Source organism: Chenopodium quinoa, unplaced genomic scaffold (assembly GCF_001683475.1).
Source record: "Chenopodium quinoa cultivar QQ74 unplaced genomic scaffold, ASM168347v1, whole genome shotgun sequence".
Classification (NCBI taxonomy): domain Eukaryota; kingdom Viridiplantae; phylum Streptophyta; class Magnoliopsida; order Caryophyllales; family Amaranthaceae; genus Chenopodium; species Chenopodium quinoa.
The window spans coordinates 2,968,510-2,991,482 of record NW_018744460.1 but is presented as its reverse complement, the minus strand read 5'-3'; the positions used below and the strand labels follow the sequence as shown (position 1 = coordinate 2,991,482).

The window sequence follows — 22,973 nt, the reverse complement described above, 5'->3', positions numbered from 1 at the left end:
AGAGAAGCAAGAGGATAAAGTTCAAAGATGTAATAAACTCCTATTTCATTAGAGATGGTGGATATGCGTGTTTGTCAAAGAAGGTAACAACATGAGGGCTTGCTTGTCGTGAATGGGGATGGGGGAGGGCAACTATATATTTTGTAATTTTGTTGTAGGCGTGCACTTGGATTCTATATGAACAAATAATTCTAATATAATGTACATATAGCTCAAAGATTATATGTTCATTTTTGTTACCAATGTTTTTTACAAACTATCTTCAAGGGCTACGAGTTTGAAACTCCAAGCCTCCAAGTCTCCAACTGCAAGAGTTTTCTTGAGTAGTAATGACAAAGGTTGCCTTATTTCTGTCAATATAGAGACATCAGGGAGGCTTACAAATGAAAATTTTTAATCTTTACAAAACGTGCAATAAAAATAGTCATATTTATAAGTCCGATTTATTTAGGCTTCAGAAATTGTGATTCGAGGGTACACTGATTTTTTAGACTAGCCCTTACCTGCAATCAAACCTGCCAAAGTAAGCAAATATGTTTATTGGTTGAGCAGAGAAATTATCCCATCTACATCCACCCCATAGCAATCCTAATTGACCGCACTCGACTGGTAACCAAACCTGCCAATGTAAGCAACCCTTATCGATCAATTGATAAACCAAAGAGAATGTGATCTTGCTCCATCAATTGAGAGTGGTAATTTTGTATACGCAGTAGTATGTATGGGGTTAGAATTCTGGATGGAAATGGAAAAAAAAAAAAATAACTCATTTCATTTGCTGATTGAGATACCATCCCGTGTCTTATAAAATTTCAAACATCAATGATCAGTGTTGTGAAATGTGAGAAACAATAAGGGGGTGGGGGGAAGTCAAAGAAAAGGTATGTTCTGTGCTGGTTAACTGCAAGGCTGCCATTGCACATCAAGTAAATGGACTTCTGATAGCAAATACAAGTACAGGACAGGAAAATTTGATAAAATATGATTCATCCAGAAGCCCCATATCAGTGAGCAGTGCGATTTCCTTTGTAAGTAAATCTCCAAAAGTAACCAACTGAATGATGCTCAGCTGCTCCTGCAAGCCTATGATATCCGAAAAGATGTCAACTCTCTAACAGTTCGTCTGTTCCAGAATACAAGTCCACCAGCAAAAAACTGGAATATGCTGCCTCAGTGACATGGTGTGTCTCGCATTTGAATGCTTGGCACAAAAATCATGAAACTCGTCTTCGGTTAACAGCCATGTAAGTTGTCACATGCAACTAGTGTTCTAAAGCACTTCGGATAGAAAATGGAGGGTCCTGTACCACACCTCTGCGGATAAGATCATGGTTAAAGAACAACACAATGACAGAAATGTCATCATGGAAATGACGTCTAACTTTCTTGTCGATTTTCTGGAGATCAGAAAACCGCATCTCTCTTTTTCTAGCAGCCTCATGTAGTGCAGCTTTGACAAGCCGTTTAGCACTTCCCTGCAATATCCAGAAGCTTGTGAGCTACCAAAGTACCAAGAATGCATGCTCCAATATGATAAAATAAACTTAATAATCAAACGAAAGCCACAGATGCTAAGAGATTCACAAATACGGAGTAGATCCTTGTTCAATTAGATAAGTCTTAACATCACTACATTGATAACAATATGAGAGGATCAAGAATCTCTCTGTAAAGATTTTAAAAGTGTAAATTCCACTGTATATCTGTAATAGCATGGAAAGTCCAATTTGTGAGAATTATGAAGAACAAATTTAGAGGATAAAGATAGTAGATTGTAATTTGATGCAATTAAATCAACAAATGGGGTTCATAATCCCAGTCTTTAGAGTGGCTGGACACTCCCACTTACATACTAATCAAAGTAAAATAAATTCTCAACTATTACTTATCTCCTTTCTAACTGATCTGCTCAATTTACATCCTCTCACACTTCCTTTGCGTCTCTTGCCTCTAATCAACTAACTACTTTCCTCTTCAAGCTAAAGGTAATGAACTAATTTGCATTACCAAGAGGACCCCATCCCACTAGGCTAGTCTATTACACTACCATACAAAAAAGGTGATGAAAGCCTGAACCAGAGAAAAAAAAAAAAAAAAAAAAGTGGCCAAACCACCAAGGAGAGTACAAATACTCCAGCTATTCATATTTCATTCATTGTTCAAGATCTAGTCACCAACAACACAGCAACAGCAATCCGTCTCTAAATTAATACTTCCAGTTATCCCAAAAAAGGGGGGCGGGAAGAAACTCAATATGATATAAAGCACATAAGGGCAAAATTATATTCACTGAAGATTTGATAATGTATAAAACAAAAACAACCAACATACATGATACTTGAGATAAAAACACATAGACTGAAATGTAATCACACATAAAGTACACCTAACAACTAGTGTTTCCCAATTAATGGATATTGAAAGTCAATTCTCCCTACATTAACACACATACAGCCACAAAGGCCCAACCTTACATTCGTGAAGCACAAGCATATACAGAAACATCCTTATTAAGTAAATGATCCTAAGAAACAGATAATAAAATAATACAAGTAAAATCTTACAGCATGGGGATGACTGTGCACAATATCAACAGCAGTTTCATTAGACAAGTGTTCCCATAGACCATCAGAAGCGAAAATAAGGAAAGAATCATTCGGCTGTAGATGATGTGAAACAATAGATGGAATTGCAGTCAAGATAGGCATGTGTATTGGTTCTGAAAGCCTGAATTTTGCATTAATAGGTTCCCTGTTATACTGAGCATGTTTCATATAAAAATCCCCTATAGATCTAGAAACCTGCACAAGAGATGATCACAACATTGAAAGTAGTTTATTTTCACATATAATACACCAAGATGTAAGAAACAGTCAAAATAAACAAACAACAGATAGGTAAATGAATTATTTTATATATATAAAATATAGAGGAAAAAAAAAAAAAAAAAAAAAAGAAGTTAAAAATACTCCAATACGTTAGCTCATAACTACAAATTCCTACAAATTCGCCTTTTCTGTCCAAACAATCTAAGGCAATAAAGTGAATATTATCGATATTTCAAGTTACCTACAAATTCATTAATAATTATTGGTTTCAAGAGTAATAAAGAGCCCCAACCACCCATCCCTCACCCCATTCCTCCTCCCTCATAGACCCACGATTTCCTCCTTCGGTTCTTCCATCATTAACTCAACTCACCATCTCAATTTCTCTCTAAACTCCGGAAACTGTCAGCTTCACCCACCCCCCTCCTTTGCATTGAACACACCAGCTTGATTAACATGTCAAACAAGCTTGTTGGGTCAAGTTGGGGTTTGAATTCCACCCCCCCCCCCCCCCCCCGCGGGACAATATTCTTCAGGTTTGGGTATTGCTTATTCATGACTCAGAATCTTCAGGTTCCGGTCAACCTAACGTTCAATGCCCATTAAAATTTGGTTTTTCTAAACCAAAGTATAACCATATCTTGATAAAAAATATGAACTATACCATGCCAATAAAAAATCATATTAAACATATTTAATTATAACCACATCCAACTATAGATGATGTATAAGTCCAACCAGAGCCATGTTAAACCCAAAAACTATTATAATCAGAGATATTTGTGCAGAAAAGTCCTCATAAGCTCATTCTATTACAGTAAATACGAGGATTCTCGGGCAAAGTTGGATTTGAATCAATATTTTTCAGGTTACTTAAGTTATGATAAAATCAGGTTTTGAGTCAAAAAATTTGGTTCAAGACCAAGTATTTCCATGCCAGACCAATTTTTGATAGGACTAGATTTGATCGTGGAAACCAAAACAGTTAATCTCACTCTAAAAGGCACCACCAATACTCAACAGTTTTTGGCCTTTGATGTTGGGTTTTCCACCAATCTTAGCCACAAATGCAAACATAACATCAAAGAGGGGGGTCAAAGAAGCCACACTATAAAATCTTAAGAGCCTAGATGGTTTTAAAGGATACAAAGTAGCTCAAACTCCTAAAGTATATCTTATTAATAAAAGAGGTGTTAACCATGACCACATCCAAAATTGAAATGCCTTCTGAATCCCTTTAATTCATTAAACCATCAATACTACAACAATATTTACCAATACAAAAAATCAGAAATCTGAAAAGTCTAGTATCAAAAAATAAAAGATGGCAAATCTAAAAAACTAGTTTCAAACAAAAAGATGACCCTTAATCCCTTATCCCTGATTTTGGATAGCATAGCAAATAAACACGAATAAAAATATATAGCCACACATGCTCAATAGGTGCCGAGCTGGTCTCAGCCTCTCAAGAGGGTTGTCTTTACCTTTCATGGTTAGCTTCTAGGAAATCTACGGAAAAAACATACATATTTCTATGAAGCTCATGGTTACAATGCCAGATAAAGAGCTAAGAAAATAAGAATACAACCACCCAAAAAAGACACTATTCATTTACAGATTTTACACATATAAAGGACTATCAACATTTATTTCCAAATCCACAATATACCCCAAAAATTCCAAAATTGCACACCACACAAAACATCAATAACAGGCTTAAAAAGGATCAACAGAAGAAGAAATGGTAGCACGATAACTAACCTGAATAATTCCTTTCACTCTCCAAACTCCATGCTTTAACATGACAATCTGGGGATCATCTGGATGTAAGTCTCTTAGATCTCTTCTTACTGCCTCTTCATTAGCATTATGCTCACTTGTTAATTGAACAGCATCCACACCTCCAGTATTAGCATTTTTCCTCCCAAGAACAGCACGGGAATCTCCAAGATTTGCCACAAAAAGAGTGTGTTGTGATATCACACCAACAAGACAGCATGACCCTACAGTGGCTATTTGTGGTTTTGTGCTCCACAACTCCGAAACCACATCAAGAAAACCATCCTCTGTTTCACGAAAAGCTCTTTTTATGGTCTCTGCTGTGACTACACCATCAGTCTCAGCTGATTTTGCTGCATCAATAGAAATCCTAAGAACGCAAACATAAGGTAGGCATCTTCTACATATTTAGCTAAAGAAATTGAAATAACAAAAAAAAAAGGGAGCAAATATTCAATTTAGTGGTACACAGCAGAATGCAGATACCAATGACTAAAGTCAGCAAAAACTTAACTAACTTATCAGATGAAACTAATCACATATTTGCAAGATCCACATGTTGAAAAAAGTATTGAGGGGGCGAAGGAAGATAATAAGATATAAACATTGTTATCCCTGATGTCACAGAAACACCAAGACCATTTTGGTAACTAGGATGTAAAGAGTAACAAAATTGATACTTAGATTTCCCCCAAAAAGCTCCTACTTAAAATTCGAATAAATCCTGAACAACACATAGCAACTTCAAGTATGCTACTATGCTCCACATCATGAAAGAATAATAGACATGATGAATCAGTGTATGGTGGGAGCCCTACATATGCACCCTACACATGCTTACAATCCAAAAGGTACACCATACACTATGCTGCCATCAAACTTCAATTTAGTCAAACATCTCTCCACATGCAATACTATCACTAACTACAAATCAGTGTGCCCTAATAAACCATCCTTCCAATCATTCCATTTGCTATGTACCATGCTCTTCAAACTCCGGAGCAATTGGTCTTGGAGAACACTAATGTAGAGATTAATATATAAACTACATCAAACTCTTCATATTGATTGCATATTCTATGCATTGAGCTAATTCCCATTTCACTCTTTCAACATAGGCCTTCGTCCATCACCCAAAAAAAGAAACAACCCAAATCACCATTCTACATTATTAGTAAAAACATGCCTATGGCTTCTCTTTAATATCCCCAATCGCGCTCTCAGCCAATAAACACATGCTATATCTACTCCAACTCATCAGTATCCTCAAACAGGTTCTCCTTCAATTAAAACATTTTAATATCTATTATCAACTCTCAACTCATCAATATCCTCAACCAGGATCTCTTCCAATTAACACGAATTTAGTCTTTACTCCCAGCTCATCAACTAAAGATAATCAAGAATATGATCATACAAAGTCTATGCTATTTTATTCACATTTCAACCCTAAAAATTAATCAAACAACTTCAAGTCAAAACCACAAAAACCCAATTAAAATCCAGCATCTAATCCCACATTTCCAAAATCATTCATACAAACATCAATCAAATTATAACATCAATCAAACAAAATAATATAGTAAGAACGAACCTTGAAGGTGGCGAAACAGATTATCGCAGACAAACCGAGCGGCCTCGGGCCCACCATGACCGTCATAAACACCGACAAAGGTGCCAAAAGGCCCACACTCGATTTGACTCTGATCTTCAAGCACCTGATTAGCCTGAACAACCGCCATAGAAAACTCCCCAGTAGCACACTTTCCCAAATCACGGTACCAAAGCAACCCATCTCTGCCATCTCTACCACCGCCACCATCGTTGTCTCCTCCGCTGCTTCCGCCGACGATATCAACGCCGAAAGGCTTCCAACATAGAGAGAGAAAGTTCATCAAAGCTTTGAGCATCAAACATTTCTCGGGGGGAAAAACCCAATTCCTGAAATTATCGAAGAACTACTATTCGATAATCAAAACCCACATCAAAAATTCGAAATTTGCAGGGGGGAAATGGTGGGATTTTGATTTTGATTTAGTTAGAGAGAGAGAGGAAGAAGATGGGTTTTCTGGGTTTTAATTGTGGGGTGGTTTGTGTTGGGTGGTGGAGAGGCAGAGGAGAGAGAATAAAGGGAGGTTTTTGAGGAAGGATTGTGATTGGGCCAAAGGTAAAAGGGTCGTTTTCAATGTGGAATTTAGGGTCATGGGAAAGGCAAGGGGTGTGGGGAGGGCATGGCTGCCTGCCTGGCTGGCTGGCTATGTTGTTGTTCTTCTTGTTGTTGTTGTTCTTGTTTCTTCTGGTTTGATGAACGGGTCATGCGGGTGTCTTCATACATTGTCCGATTTCAATGGTCGAGTGGTCGCTCCTTTGCCTATTATTGTTCGGAGAGGGATGGTCCCTTGTTATGCCATTGTCGAATTAGACGTGTTGAATTAAGCAGTATTAGAAGTTTAGTCACAAGTTAAATCTGGATATGAGCCCCTTCTTCGAAAAGAAAAGTCATTTATAAATATTGTAAGGTGTTATTTAAAATAAAATGTCTTATGGTTTTTATAATGGATATTATGTATTGACTATAAATGTATAAGAAATTAATATAATGTAATAAAGAGATTTTAATTTTTTGATGAGCCAATAAAGGTGTCATGATACTTGAGAATCTCAATAACTTCTTTACTTCAAACACCTTGATTATATGAGGAACAAATAGTTAGTTGATTAAAGTTCAATGGTGAACAAAAAGTTGTTGAAGTGTAAATTAAGAAGAAGAAGGTCTTGGTTTGATCATTACCTTGGAAAGTTGGAAGCAAGCCTAATTCCACTAATGCATTTACGGTTTATAGTCATTTAGGGCTAATCACATCCCTAGCTGAGAAAATAAAGAATTCTCTACCATGGGAGTGAAAGACTTAGGGCGTGTTGGGCAAAATATAGTTGTGATAGTAGCGTTTAGTTGTACAAGTAGTTGTTAGACGTCAACAGGTTGTTAGTAGTGAAATAGACAATTGAAATATAAGTGTTCGATAAGTTGTCGTTGACTAGCTGTGAACATATAATATTAATTAATATTTTTTTCCAAAAAATATATACTTGTAATAAATTTCAACAGTTAATATTACTATTAGCTTTTGATTAGCTCCACCACTAAAAACTACTGCCCCAACCACTACTTTGTTAAACGCTCGTATATTTTTATTGAGTTGTTGGTGACTTAGTCAAACCACTAAAAGCCACTCAAAATCTAGTGTTAAACACGCTCTTAGTAGCGCATGCAAGCCCAAAAATTAAATCACTAATAAACAATAAACTATTTTTTGTTTAATAATTGTACATACCAAGTGAATTCATATTGGATCACTTTAAATTTAAGTCATGCTAAATCATTGTGCTTATACCGATCAAATTTTGGTTCAAACATTTAAAAACTTAGTCACATTGCTCTCAAATCAGATCAATTTTTTAACAATAGTACGATTACTCGATTAGTACCTATTTGATGTGGTGAACAATTATCACAATTCCAAATTTCTAAGGCTCTTTTAAGTGACTTTTTGCTAAAACCTTATCCATGATAGTAAGAAGGGAAATGGCTAGAGCCCAGCTTAGATATTTTGGTCATACAAATCATTGTATAACCATAGCAAACAAAAGAATTTATACAAAGTTTTTGGGTACTACTCCCTCCGTTCCTTATTTACGCAAGAATTAAGGAACTTAATAGCCATGATCGGGAAGTACAAATATGTATGCGGAATTAGAGAGAGATAGAGAGAAAGAAAAGATAATTGGTAATTATTGAAAAGATGGAGAGATAAAGTGTTGTAAATGATGTCAAAAGTACCAAAAAATAGGAAATATTGTCAAAAAGTACATTCTTAAAATAGGCATAGGCATGTAATTTTAAAACCCCCAAAAAGAAAAGTAGACATATAAATAAGGAACGGAGGGAATACGGTACTATACTCAACACTTCACCAATTCACATTGCATTCTAGTGTAAATCGTGTCATTGAAAATTGTAATCATCACAATGTGTTATTACACTTATTAGAATCGCCTTCGAATCATGCAACAACAATTCTGATGATTTGATAAACTGCTCACTTCTCCAAACTTGAACGCAAACTAAGTTTTCAATGTTCAAACCGAATCTTCCTTTGTCTACCATCTTCTGGAATTCCACCATGACTTAACCAAGTCAATGTCTTTTGAATACCATCAATACTACTCATCCTAGTAATATATACTAAGCAAATCTTAATTCCTACTTACTATGTATGTACCATATCAGAAATTTTCTACTACTTTCTTCTTTTTCTATAATCTGCACATAGTTAAAGATCATGTTCAAGCAGCCCGAAAACAGCTTAGACAGGAATTGTCTTCGATTTCTGACTCTTCTTCTTCAATATTGATCCCAGAGACATAATCTTCTTCAACTTCTGAACAACACTTTTCCCAAATCCACCTACTTTGTTCTTGGCAGCAGCAGCTTTGTCTTTCGCCTTCAGTTCTTTCTCTTTCGCCTTCTGTTCTTCCTCTTCCTTAAACTGTTGGACAAACAGGTCTACAGAAGCACCAGTTTTCGATAATGCCACCATCAACTCCCCATAAACCTGATTCACTGCCCCCTTAAACTTGACTGAAATTTCCGCTTTAGTTCCCTTCAGAACCCCATTGAATAACCCAACTCCTGCTAACCCTTTCCTGTATGCATCACAAGAATTCAGTATAAACTCAGCGCTATCCTTGAAGTGTTCAGTAACCAGTTGCTCAAAGTTCTTTGGAGGCCTTCGAAGCACACAAAGCATTGTTTTGCAGCTTAGAACAAACACTTCTTCGCTGTATGCCAAAGATTTCTTCTCCCCGTAAGTTCGCCCAGCCCATCCCGCATTACCTGGCTCGTTGAAGTATGGCCTTTCATTGAGGACTAATGCTTGGATTGACAAGAGTAGCTGCAATAATTTTCCAATGATTTCAAGTTAATATGAGCATTCCAATCTCCAAGCCTTTTCGTCAAATTAGAGCTAACAATCTAAATTACAATACTTTAACAAACCAAAAACATTGTGTAATAAGTAGTACAGTACTTTAACACACCAAAAAAAACACAAAAACTATGAACTTTGGCATATTAATCGATAGTGACCTCATGTTAAAAGTAATTGACCATAAAATGGACCCACTCGAACCAAAAATAAACCAAATGACCATCACTAAAACATACTAGTAACTCTAACCAAAATTGAACCAGCATCACTAAAACATGACCCGAACCAAAATTAAATTGTATGACTATCCCTAAAACATGACCCCAACCAAAACTAAATTGCACGACCGTCACTAAAACATGAGACCCGAACCAAAATTAACTTGAACGAACCGTCACTAAAACATGACTGGAAACAAACAACAATCACACATTCACGTGAATTCGAGGGGATCAACGAGAACTCACGCTTAAACGAATCAAACAAGCCGATTTTCACATCAAGTAACTTTCTATCGGCAGTAAAACTATCTTTCTAGTCAATTTTGGAGCAGGGTCAAGTCAATAAAATAAACGAATTTTTTTTATTTTTTTTAATACTAATCAAACAACAGCTTATTTCTTATACTCATGATCAAAATTAAAACCGAAACATTAAAAAACAATCTTTAACGAACGGAAAGAGTAACACTTAAAATCATAATCAAAACCCAAAATTTCCAACTCAATCTTTATAACTAGAAATAACATAACTCTAATATCACACATTTAATTAAACTGATAATTTAAAAACAGAGGATTAAACTGATAATTCTAAAGAAAAGATTCAAACCTGAAGAATAGTAGATTTATTAGGATCCCATTTCTCACACATTTTACCTGACCAAGTATTCAACAAACTAAGACAAACCCGGCCATTATTATACAAATTCGGGTTGATCCGATACCCGAATGACTGATAATGAACCAAAGGTGGTTTCGCCGGATAATCCGCCGGAAAAGCAATATCAAAGAAGAACAACCCATCATGATAAGGAGTTCCACGAGCACCGACAATTGCGGCCCGAAGAAGGTCCATCCGGGTTTCATAGGCCCGAACAAAAATGGTTTCGGGTAAGTCCTTTTTAAAAAGCTTCCATTCTTGCATTATCTTTTTCTGGGCTGTTGTTGGCATTGAGGGTGTTCTAGGGTGTTTTCCGGCGAAATGGTGGTCGGAAAGATCAGAAACTGCGTCGAATTGGGGGAATTTGTTGTCGGAAAGTGACGTCATGGTTGTGGGGTCTGGAGAGAGAGAGAGAGTGGAGTGGGAGAGTGTGTTTTTGAGGTCTGTTATTTTTGGAGTTGAAAAAAGGTTTTAAGGAAGTAGTCAAAAGTATGGGAATGATTTAATAAAAATAGAGAGAAATTTTAAGGGGGGAAATTCGGGATTTTACTTCCTCTATTCCAATAATATTGTAATAATTGGAGTTTTATACTATTCATCACGCTTGTTTGACTACGTATTATGATTTATACGTAAAGTAAAATATAGTCATATAGGGTCTTGTTAGATTCGTCTCGTAAAATAATATCAACTTTTTATAATTTTTATCTTATATAATTATAGATATTTAGCTTAATTTCATCCTTGTTGCAATATTTATGGAGAAGAGGAAGTAGAATTTTCCAAAGAGTTTTAAATTCTTCAAACATTGAGAGATTTGGGGGAGATATTACTCGTATTAATATTATGGTTTTTGACATACGGTGTAGTACTTGTATATTTTTATTATTAACTATTCGGGTTGTTTATTGAATTTTAAGATAATTTTTTTATCTATATACCAAGTTTTAAAACATATCATTGATACAAAATTAGTTAGGAATTATGTAATTTTGTGATGATTTAAATTATGTAGTAGACATGTAAATGACTAATAATAATATTGGTGAGAATGTTCGATTTAAAAGATTATTAAAAAAAAAATAGCAAAGAAGGTTGAAGTATTAGAAATTTCTAAATATTAGCCAAAAATAAATTAAAAAAAAATTGTTCTAAGCTTGTTGGGTTGACCCGAACCCGAAACTTTTGGCTATCTTTGAACATTTCTTGATCCGTGACCTGAAGTGAGTCGACCTGAAATGACCCGTGACTCGACCCGATCGACAAATCTACATACAGTAATACTCCCGCTGTGTATAAATATAAATGAAACATTTTCCTTTTTCGGCCGTAATTTAATAAATGAAACGTTTCCTTTTTTATAAAATTCTCTCCATTTTTTTAATACTACGTAATATTATCTTTATTTTTAATAATGTTTAACTAATTTATGGTTCCCACAAAACCCCTTACTTTCTTCTCAATCCTCAAACTTATACCCCACTACCTATTATTTTATTAAATTCAAGTAACCTTCTTAAAACTTCGTAAAAGTTAATACGTTTCCTAAAACTAATCTATTAGAACATATTATAAATGAATGTTGTACGTTTTCTTCGCTCCAAAAAAAATTGTGATATAAAAATAAATTTATATGATTAAATATTTAATCGTTGTCTACGTGGTGCAGCTTTTGGTCAAAAGTTGAAACGTCAAGTGTCGTTGTCTTGTGGTCTGACTAAATTTATAATTTATTTTGTACCCGTGAAATATTGACATTTTATTTGAAATAAAACTCTAAACCAACAATTTTATCAATTCCAAATTTTATTGAAAATAAACTCTAAGGGTTAGTTTGGCATCGTTATGATTTTCTGTTTTTTAGTTTTTTCTTGTTTCCTGTTTTTGGTTTTTATTTTTAAAAAAAGAAACTGAAAACAAAAAACGATGCCAAACAAGTCCCTAACTAACTTTTTTATCCTACAAAATCTATCCAAGTTTTTTTTCTAATAAAAAAAACAACTTTTTTATTCATAAAAAATTTAGCCAAATAAGTCCTACACTTCTTATGAATATTTAATTGTTGCCTACGTGGCGCGACACTTGGCGAAAAGTTGAAACGCCAGGTGTTGCTGTTTCGTGGCCTGACTAAAAGTTTAGCTTTATATTAGTTGTATATACTTCCTTCGTTTCTTTTTAGTTGACACGTTTTTTTAGTCACGTATGTATATGCACAAATTCAACCATCAATATCTTTAATTATCGATAAGTAAAAATTATGAAAAGTTGATATTTTGAAAATATATATCGTGCCGAATCTAACAAGATCTCACACAACTATATTTTTCATTACGTATAAAGCACGAAAAACGATCAAAGGGGAATGTGTGAATTGTGCTAAAGTCAAAACGTGTCAGTTAAAAAAACGGAGTTAGTATATGATATGATACTGTACATGTATTTTTTTATTATTGATACTTGGAATACTATATTAGGTAAAAAAAACAAAAACAAAATTTGATATTAAACATTAATACTTTGGATTTTTTTTTTTTTTTGTGTGTATATACTGATAAAAATTTGAGTCAAAACTCAAATTTTTGTAAAGTTAGATAATGAAAATAAAATTATACATAAAACATGAATATGTTTAGTACTGTATTTAAAATAATCATCAATCATGTCACATAAAATATCGAAAGTTTAGAACACATTAGATATTTTAAAGATTGTTTGATATATTGAACTTAAATACTCCATTACTATAGTTTTAGTAGTACTACTCCGTATTTCGGAGTACTAATTATAGACAAGATCACAAGAATAAAAGCGTGATATTAAATTTTAAAATAAATTTACTCACTAATTTAGTAACTATTTTTTTTTTTTTTTTTTTTGGTGTAGTTTTAGGAAAGTCTATTGAATGATTATGTATACAATTGAGATTGTATTGCACAAAAATACTCTAGGATTACATATAATAAAGTGATATTGGATAATATTTAAGCAAGTAGATACCTCATTACATTTTAGATCTCTAGTTCCTTTTAGAGTCTTTACTCTTTAGGTATATACGGTATAGTTTTACTTTTTTTTCAAAGAAAAAGAACTTGCCCAAAAGCAATAACTTTGTTAATTTTAGGTCGCGTGTGTATGTGTATCACATCTCATAACACAATTACAATAAGTTTATAGTATAAAAGAATAATACTCCTAAGTAAAATTTCCGGGGAAAAAAAAATTATTTTACAATTTCGTACATCGACTTACTTAGCTAACACCTCTTGATTAGGAGATTTTTTCCCACCAATCACCATCTGACAAGTGGACCAATCAGGTTCTGCCATGTGTCCGTCACATGGGCCAATAGGAGCCTGCCACGTGTCAAGCAATGATCCGTCCACTATGGACCAATTACGACACGACACGTGTCCTTCCCATGACACCTGGGATAACCGGTCACCTAGGCCCAACTTCCGTGGGAAGCCCAATCAGCCCAAGGTTAACCTAAACCTAGATTGACACGTTTCCCGAGGTTATAAATACCTCCCTTAATCCTCATTAAGGGAGATTACGCAGATTACACACATTAAACTCTCTCACCTAGAGAGACCCAATCACTTTAATTTCCGCATTAATTACTCCTTAATCAAGTACTAACTTGACCGTCGGAGGCGGATCTCCAATCATCCGGAGCATCCGTTTGTTTTGCAGGTACAGGCGCCCGGTTCCAGTCTCGGAATTGTAACTCTCCCGCAGGACATCAGAAAACCCCGAAACATCTTGGCGCCGTCTGTGGGGAGAGTACTTCTGAGATGGCATCCACGTTTGTACCGGCTCCTGAAGAGAGACGTCCCCTGGACGACCCTCTAGTTCAGTCGGACCACGATACTGAGAATGAATTTGAAGTTGAAGCTCACACAGCTTCAGACGAGACCCTAAGGGCCCGACGTACCCGTCATACCGAAAGGAGGGAACGGGAACATCTTCATACAGGAAGCGAGCCAGCAGGCGCACCGCCTGTTCGGCAGCAGCCGACTGATGGGTCTGCTCCCATCACAAGGAACGAACTCATGACCTTCATGAGGGACTTCAAGGGAGAAATTCAAGAGTTGATCAACAAGAAGCCGCCTGCTCTGGACAAGGAGCAGTCGGCTAAGAAACCCTCCACTTCACGGAAGAGGAAGCCAGTTCAAGGGCGAGAGGCGACCCCTCATCCTAAATCTAGGAAGTGGGAGCCACCTGCCCTTGATTTCACAAAATACCGTTTTCCTACTCCAGGAAATAGGAAACTTGTTCGTCATATTCAGGCGGACGGGTCGAGGAAAACATACACAGACGCTCGGCTACTGCTAGAGCAGAAGAAGAGTGACCGATTGTCAGAGTCGGCCTCTACTTCAAACTTCCAAGACAGTCTGCGAAATGCCTCGATGAGGCATACTCAGTCGTATCATGAGAGTCAGTCAGGCGGCACCTCCCGTCAGTCCGGCTATCATAGCGACCAGGCGGTACCAAACTTACCGTTTGTACCGCAACAACAGTATTTTTTACAGCCACCTCCGTTTGGTGGACATGCAGCAAAAAATGTCCAACCTATGGACTGGCAGCTACGGTTGCTTAGACTTGGTGAACAGCCGTCGGCCTTCTCCAAGAAAATTACTGAAGCCGCTCAGCCGGCCAAAGTGAAAAATGTATTAGTAGGCGCCTATGACGGCACTACTAACCCAGAAGACCATCTGATGGCATTCACCAACCTGATGTACCTTCAAGGGTTGGATGATCCCACTTGGTGCAAGTGTTTCCCAGCGACTCTCAAAGGAATCGCACAACAATGGTTCGGCAACCTGCCGACTGGTTGTGTAAATAACTTCAAGACGCTTGCTTACTTATTCACCTCCAACTTCGCCATGAACATCCCTGCGAAGAAGACGACCCTTGATTTAGGAACAATTCAGCAGGGCGAGAAGGAGGGGCTTCGTTCTTACATCAGGCGGTTTAACCTGATGAGAATACAGATTCAAGGGTTACCGGATGAAGTAGCCTATACTGACTTTTTCAGAGGTCTCAAAGACGGGTCGACCTTCAAATTTGATTTGGTCCGAAAGAGGGTGGCGACTCTTCAAGAGGCCTTGATTGAAGCGGAAGCTTATATACAGGCGACTGATCTTTGTAGTACGGTAAAACAGTCAGACGGGAGAAGGTCCGACAAAAGAGAAGGACGACAGAAGCAGTCGTCAAACAAAGACGAGAAGAAAAAAGAGGTCTGGGCGGCTGATTCCTCTAAACAGCCGGCCCAGAAAAAGAAAAAAGAATTCAAACCATACTCCCCAAAGTATGCGTTTAACAAGGATAGCCAATTTATCCTAAAGGAAATCAAGGGACGGATCTCAATTGAGAAGCCGGTCCCCATGAAGGGTTCTGCAAACAACCGGAACCAAGAAAAATTATGTGATTATCATGAAGATGTTGGTCATCACACCAATGAATGCATCAGTCTCATGCGGTATCTGGACCGCCTGGCTGAGCAAGGTGATCTTGACACTTATGTCAAGAAATCTACGGGGAACACTTCCTCGAAAAAGCAGTCGGCCAAAAAGAATCAACAGGCCGACAGTTCCGATACAGATGATGCAGTCGTCTACACCATTGCAGGCGGTTTCTCAGGAGGCGGCCCCACTATTAGGGGCAACAAAGACAATATCAGACGGTTAGATGTAAATTCCGTTCACCAAGAACGGCCCTCCAAATATTCATTTCCTGAGATTGTCATCACTGAAGAAGATCTAGGAGGGGTAAGAGGGCCGCATGACGACCCTATCGTTATTGAATGTAAAGTGGCCAACCAGAGAGTTGGCCGAATCCTCATAGATACCGGAAGCTCCTCAGATCTCATCAGTAGCAAATGTTTGTCGAAACTAAAATATCAGACTGATTGCATACATCCGGCATCCCACCCTTTAGTAGGGTTTGGAGGAGGAGTCGTCCACCCAGTTGGACGAGTGGATTTACCCATCTGCCTGGGTGAAAAAGGGGAAGGACGACACATGGTAGTCCGGTTCCTGATAGTAGAAGAACTCTCGGCCTACAACATGATTCTGGGACGACCAACCCTGAATAATTCCAAGGCTGTTATAATCCCATCTCTTATGTTGCTCAAGTTTGAGAGGGATAATGGAACAGTCGGGTCCCTAAGGGGAGATCAGAAGATGGCCCGAGAGTGCTATCTCTTGGATGTCAAGCCCACTGTTATGGCCACTATGTCGAGCGGTGGAAAAATAGACCTTGACAATGTCAAGGAGAGTGCGCCTGTTCAAGAAGCAGGCGGCAAGAAGAGAAAGGCATCCCAGACAGGGGCCGCAAGAAAAGACAGAAAATAGCAATCATTGGCAGAGGAGCGGTCGGATGAATTCCGCCCTCAGCCAGCTGGTGAGCATACGGACCTGATGTTAGATGACTCGCGTCCTAACAGAACGATCAAGGTTGGGACGACTGCTCTAAGGGACCTGGGCGACGACTTTCACAAACTATTGAAAGAATACAAGGACATCTTTGCATTCGAAGTCCATGAAATGCCAGGCATTAGTCCTGATCTGGCGGTACATAAACTGGCCGTGGATCCGAAAAAGAAGCCGGTATGGCAGAAGAAGCGGAACCATGGCGAAGAAAGAAGTCAGGCGGCAGCCGCTGAAGTTAAAAAATTACTTGATGCAGGGTTCATCCGGCAATGTTACTTCCCAGACTGAGTTGCAAATGTGGTGCTTGTTAAAAAGCCGAATGGCACCTGGCGAATGTGTGTAGACTACACATACTTAAACAAGGCGTGCCCCAAAGACAGTTACCCTCTGCCTAAAATTGATAACCTGGTCGACTCAACAGCCGGCCATGCTTTGATGAGCTTTATGGACGCCTACTCTGGTTTCCATCAAATTCCTTTATGGGAGAAAGATCAGGAGAAGACGGCCTTCGTCACTGATCAGGGGTTATACTGTTACACGGTCATGCCGTTTGGTCTTAAGAATGCCCCGGCCACTTTCCAGCGAATGATAAACACTGTGTTCTTTGATCAGATTGGGAGAAATGTCGAGGCATATATTGATGATATGATTGTCAAGTCTAAACTTCAGAAAGATCATCTGTCGGACCTCCGAGAAACTTTCGCCACACTCAGGCGGCACCATGTCATGCTCAATCCCAAGAAATGTGTCTTTGGAGTTGAGTCTGGGAAATTTCTCGGATTCCTTATCAATCAGAGAGGAATAAAGGCGAACCCTGAGAAGGTGCAGGCGGTCATCGACATGCAGTCGCCTCGTACCATCCGAGAGGTTCAGAAGTTAACAGGTTGTCTGGCGGCCTTGGGAAGATTTCTAAGCCGATCAGGCGACAAATGACTATACTTTTTCCAGGCAATTAAGAAAAAGGCAAGGTTTGAATGGGGGCCGGATGCTCAGGCGGCCTTCCAGAAATTGAAAGTTCACTTGCATTCCTTGCCGAGGCTGGTCAGCCCTTTGCCCAAAGAAGTACTCTACATGTACCTGGCCGTCTCTGATCATGCGTTAAGCGCTGTTCTCCTTGCTGAAAGAGACGGCTGTCAGCTCCCGGTCTACTTTGTCAGTCATGTACTGAAAAATTCCGAGTTGAGGTATCCCTTAGTGGAGAAATTTGGTCTTGCACTCTTCATGGCTGTTAAAAAATTGAAGCCCTACTTTTTGGCACATGCAGTCGTCGTGTATACAGACCAACCTATCAAGCGGCCACTGACCATCATGGAGTCGTCAGGCCGAATGATCAAATGGGCCATAGAAATACAGAGCCTCGAAGTTACTTTCGAGCCTAGAAAAGCAGTGAAGGGGCAAGCCTTTGCTGACTTTATTGTTGAGATGACTCGTCCTCCTGACTCTCAAGTTACAGACCAAGTCTGGAAGGTATATGTGGACGGAAGCTCTACTTCAAATGGTTGTGGAGAAGGCGTCATATGTCAGTCGCCAGAGGGCGACAGGTACGAGTATGCTCTACGCTTCAGTTTTCAGGCCTCAAACAATGAGGCAGAATATGAAGCTTTACTAGCCGGAATCCGCATGTGCAAGGCGGCAGGGGCAAGAAAAATAGACGCCTGTTCCGATTCACAATTGATAGTGAGTCAGTACAATGGCGAATACGAAGCAACCCATCCGGCCATGATCAAGTATTTACAGGCGGTACGACAAGCATTCGGCTCCCTTGAGGATTTCCATCTGACCCAAGTGTCGAGATCAGAAAACAACCAGGCAGATGCACTGTCAAAATTAGCATCTTCCGCCTCCTGTGATACTCCTCGAACTGTTTTTTGGGAAGTAATGGAGAAGATAAGCATTGAGGAAGACCCTATTGGAATCTTAGACAGAAGCTCAACCTGGATGGATCCAATCAGGGCATATCTGACAAACGGTACCCTGCCGGATGATCATCAACAGGCGGCAGCACTGAAAAAACGAGCAACCAGTTTTGAAATAATAAAGGGAGAACTTCACAAAAGGGGGTACCTTCAACCCTTCTTAAAGTGTGTTACTCCAGAAAAGGGACGAGAGATAGTAGACGATCTTCACTCTGGTTACTGTGCTTCCCATATAGGCGGTAGGACGCTTGCTCAACGGGCAAGGCGGCAGGGCTAGTTTTGGCCTACTTTAGAAGCAGATGCAATGGAGATGGTGAAAAAATGTGACAAGTGCCAAAGGTTTGACAAGCTAATTCACCGTCCGGCTACTGACCCTACTACCATTCATAGCCCACTACCGTTTGCTAAGTGGGGCATGGATATTCTGGGTCCATATACGCCTGCTACAGGCGGAAGGAGGTACATACTTGTTGCCGTCGACTACTTCACTAAATGGGTAGAGGCGGAGGCTGTAAAGGGAATCAAGACGAAGGATGTAATTTCATTCATTTGGAAAAATGTTATCACTCGGTTCGGGGTTCCCATGTCTATGGTTTTTGATAATGGTCCCCAATTTGAGACGCCTGTTCTCAAAAGCTGGTTGGGTGACCAAGGAATTGCACACTTCTTTGCATCTGTCGGCCGTCCACAAGCAAACAGCCAGGTAGAAGCCTTTAATAAAATCATCTCAGACGGTCTCAAGAAAAAGATTGAACGAGCAGGCGGCCTATGGGCGGATGAATTACCACATGTTCTCTGGGCCATTAGGACGACTGAAAAAGGGGCGACTGGAGAAACTCCATTCCTCCTAACTTATGGTGCGGAAGCTGTTCTTCCAATAGAACACTACGAGCCGACTCTTCGAGTAATGCTATATGACGAAGAGACAAACTGGGAAGCCATGCGCCTGGCATTAGACTCACTTCCTGAAAGGAGGGGCAATGCTGTCTTGCGCCATGAAATTTACCGCCTGGGAATGACTAGATCATACAACAAAAAAGTACACAGGCGTCCACTCAAAGTGGGGGACTTTGTACTTAGAAAAATGGAAGCAGTTGGAAGGGCTAATGAGTCTGGCAAACTAACTCCAAACTGGGAAGGACCCTACCGAATCTGTGAAGAGGTCAGGGACGGTACCTACCGTCTGGAAACACCAGACGGCCAACCGTTGCCTCGAACTTGGAATGCAGATAATCTTAAGAAATATTTCTTTTGAATGATATAAATAGTCAAGGGCTACTTAATAAAAGTTTGCATACTTAATATTCAATTTTGTACTAAGAGGGGCACGCCTACTAACAAACAGTCGGCTACTCTCTTTACTCAGTTTTCATTTTTACTTAAGAGGGGCATGCCTACTCACAAACAGTCGGCTACTCTCCATGTTTAATTTTTATTCTTATCGGCTACCCATCTCTTACTTAGCACCTACGTTCACCAAGAACTAACCAATTCCACAAGCCGAATGATCAGTCCAGGCGCCAAGCCAACTGATCCAATCTTTAAACTAATACGACCTGTCCCAACATCATAGCAGGCGTCCGGCGGCATCCCTCCGGATGAAATTCGTCGCAGAGAGCAGCTCCCTTTTGGGTGGAACATTGCTCTATAAACTAATTACACGGCACCTATACGACTGTCCCCAAGGGCAACCACGTAGCCCTTTTTGAGACAAGGATAACTCTATCACTAACCAAACCAGTGGTAGCAGTTGGCATCTGAGTCAGATGACCGCCTGTATTACTTGGGATAAATGCAGGGGGTACCTCTTGAGTTAATAGCCAACAAACATTGGCGAATCAAAAGGTTCAGTCGGCCTCCGCCGCCTGGTACCTTTACTACTCAAGCAGGAGTGACGGCGACTGAGTAACACCAAAGTTAACTCATAGTCACTCTCTCAAACTCAGTATGGAGCCTAAAAGGTATGAGTCGTCCGCCTGTTTTTAGCAAACAGGGGCTCTCAACCACTACTCCTGCTAGGTTAACAACCTATGAGTTAAAAGCAAACAAACATTGGCGAATAAAGGGGAACAACCGGTACCCACCGCTTGATACCTCTACTACTCAGTTACTTGGCGACTAGGTAACAATCATGTTTACTTGGTCACTCCTTAAAAATTTTAGTATGAAACTAAAAAGGTGTTCATACAGCACCTGTTCACACTAGATTTAATATGGCGGGAAACAGTCGGCCTAGACGGCCTAAAGTCTCTAGCCTAAAAGCATGACAAGTAGGAAACAACTTTCCTACTTGGTTAATTTTACAAATGACAGGACCGCCTGCCTAAAGGGGATTCAGTCTTTAAAATGGTTCGAATACCGATTGGATAAATGGCCGACTGATCGTCTAGCCTGGAAACACACAACCAGTCGTCCAGGGTCATAGGCAGCGTGACTAACTATCTGTACCTGTCTGCAACTATCGGCCATGTAAAACAGTCGGTATAGTGTACAATTGGATATCAGAATAATTCAATACTTGAACAAATTTGAAGCAAAACAAAAAAATTCATTAAAAAGAAGCCGGTCATTAAAGACCGGCAAAATATTCAGAGCCCCGGCCCCGTGGCCGGGTAAATACAAACAAACGGCACGCAGGCCGTGGAAAGAAGACATAAAGCTTAAGAAGGGGGCAGATCTTCAATATTAGCAGCTGCCACCTGGTCAGCACTCTTCTTGCTGGACTCGGCTTCAGCTGCATCCTTCTTTGATGCATTACCCCCAAGCGGCACAAGCGCCACTACCGGCTGCTCCTCCTCCTCCAACGCCTCTTCCTCAGCAGCCGCCAGGATCTCTTGATTATATCTATCAGAACACTGGCGGTACGTTTTTTCCCATGAGGCAAAGTCGACATTGGGGAAGAGGCGGCCCCAAGTCATGCGCTGGATTTGAGCAGAGTCTTCCATCATCTCCCGGACCAGCTCTTTCTTTTCTTGCTCGGCCTTTTTCCGAGAGCTCCTGAGTAAGACTCTTCTCCTGGGTCACCAGGCGTACCTTTACGCTCGCCAATGATTTCTCCAAGGTTTCGTATGAGGACATCTTTTGGCGAAGAGGTCTCAGCTCGGCCTTGAGGTTGTTGATGGTCGCCTCCAGCTCGCTATTCCTCTTCTGGGCCGCCTCTAACTGAGCCCGGATAGCGGCGGTAGCCTGCGCCTGATAATAAAGAATATCAATGGTCAGAACTTCATTTTGCGCAATTTGAAACATTGCCTTATCACAGTCAGAGGCGGCCATAGCTTTTGCAGCCTTTACCTCTTTGTTCTTCCGGTCAAGCGGCTTGCGAAGGCCGTTCACTCGGAGCAGGGCCTAAGTAAAAAGGGGAACAGACGTCAGTTTCCAAACAAAAAAGAAAACAGGCGTCCTGGAATTCAAATACTCAAAAATATGTTAAGTATACCTCAGCAAGGACCCCTGCAATCCCGTCTAGGTCAAGGGTGCCGACACCCCTGACCGCCTCCCTTTCAGCTGGAGGAACGACCTTGATCATAGACTTGGCCACCTCGACCAAGTCAGGCTCCTGAGGGCCGGCTGCATCAAGCATAAACAAACGGATTAGACCTAGTAAAGAAGGGAGCAAGTCAAAAATTTACAAGGATAATTTCATACTTCTAGGTGGCCAAGCTGGTTCGCAGCCGCCACATGTTTCCTGGCAGAACCAGGAGAGCTCGCAACAGTCGTCCTCCGGGCCTTGGGGTCCGGCTGTTGGAAAGAAGAAGCTCTTGGAGCGCCCGTCTAAAAAAGAAGAAAAGAGTCAGTATATGCATAAACACAACTCCAAAAAGAGGGTGAAAGGTTCGAAGCCCACCAAGGGTGCCCCCTTGTTGAGGGAGTCGGTTGAAGACTGTTGCATGATGGAGGCCCGCAACATGGCCGCCGCAGTCTTGGAGGCGGTAATTTTGCTCATGGCGTCTGCTGCAAAAACAAATAGCAAAGTTAATAAAAGTCATAACAAGAAATGCATGGAACAACAGAGTATTCGACAGGTCGGCTACCTCTTGAGCACCGACTGCTGAGGCCACAGGCGGCCAAAAAGTACTCGTCGTAGAGCCATTTGAAGCTCGGGACGCAGTGCAGGGGTACTTGCTCTCGTACCCCTGAAGTAGA

General features: G+C 39.9%; 2 protein-coding genes across 2 annotated transcripts; both read right to left on the bottom strand.

Moving 5' to 3' along the window:
* Window positions 1-752: 752 nt before the first annotated feature.
* On the bottom strand, window positions 753-6,939 carry LOC110697295 (probable protein phosphatase 2C 42). The gene is made up of 4 exons (XM_021874668.1): window positions 6,202-6,939; window positions 4,590-4,960; window positions 2,565-2,801; window positions 753-1,475 (listed from the first exon to the last, which is right to left on the bottom strand). Exons 1-4 carry the CDS (start codon window positions 6,515-6,517, stop codon window positions 1,263-1,265), a joined length of 1,137 nt encoding a protein of 378 aa, XP_021730360.1. The 5' UTR covers window positions 6,518-6,939; the 3' UTR covers window positions 753-1,262.
* A 1,366-nt stretch (window positions 6,940-8,305) lies between these two features.
* Window positions 8,306-11,112, bottom strand: LOC110697294 (probable ubiquitin-conjugating enzyme E2 25). The gene is made up of 2 exons (XM_021874667.1): window positions 10,430-11,112; window positions 8,306-9,562 (listed from the first exon to the last, which is right to left on the bottom strand). The coding sequence occupies exons 1-2, from the start codon at window positions 10,865-10,867 to the stop codon at window positions 8,975-8,977; spliced, it is 1,026 nt and encodes a 341-aa protein (XP_021730359.1). The 5' UTR covers window positions 10,868-11,112; the 3' UTR covers window positions 8,306-8,974.
* Between the last annotated feature and the right edge of the window lie 11,861 nt (window positions 11,113-22,973).

Coding starts and splice junctions, on each gene's coding strand:
- LOC110697294 (XM_021874667.1), bottom strand. CDS start 10,867: ATGACGTCACTTTCCGACAACAAATTCCCCCAATTCGACGCAGTTTCT. Junction 9,563..10,429: donor ATAAATCTACTATTCTTCAG/GTTTGAATCTTT, acceptor AAATTATTGCAG/CTACTCTTGTCAATCCAAGC.
- LOC110697295 (XM_021874668.1), bottom strand. CDS start 6,517: ATGCTCAAAGCTTTGATGAACTTTCTCTCTCTATGTTGGAAGCCTTTC. Junction 2,802..4,589: donor GAGTGAAAGGAATTATTCAG/GTTAGTTATCGT, acceptor TCTCTTGTGCAG/GTTTCTAGATCTATAGGGGA. Junction 1,476..2,564: donor TGCACAGTCATCCCCATGCT/GTAAGATTTTAC, acceptor TGGATATTGCAG/GGAAGTGCTAAACGGCTTGT.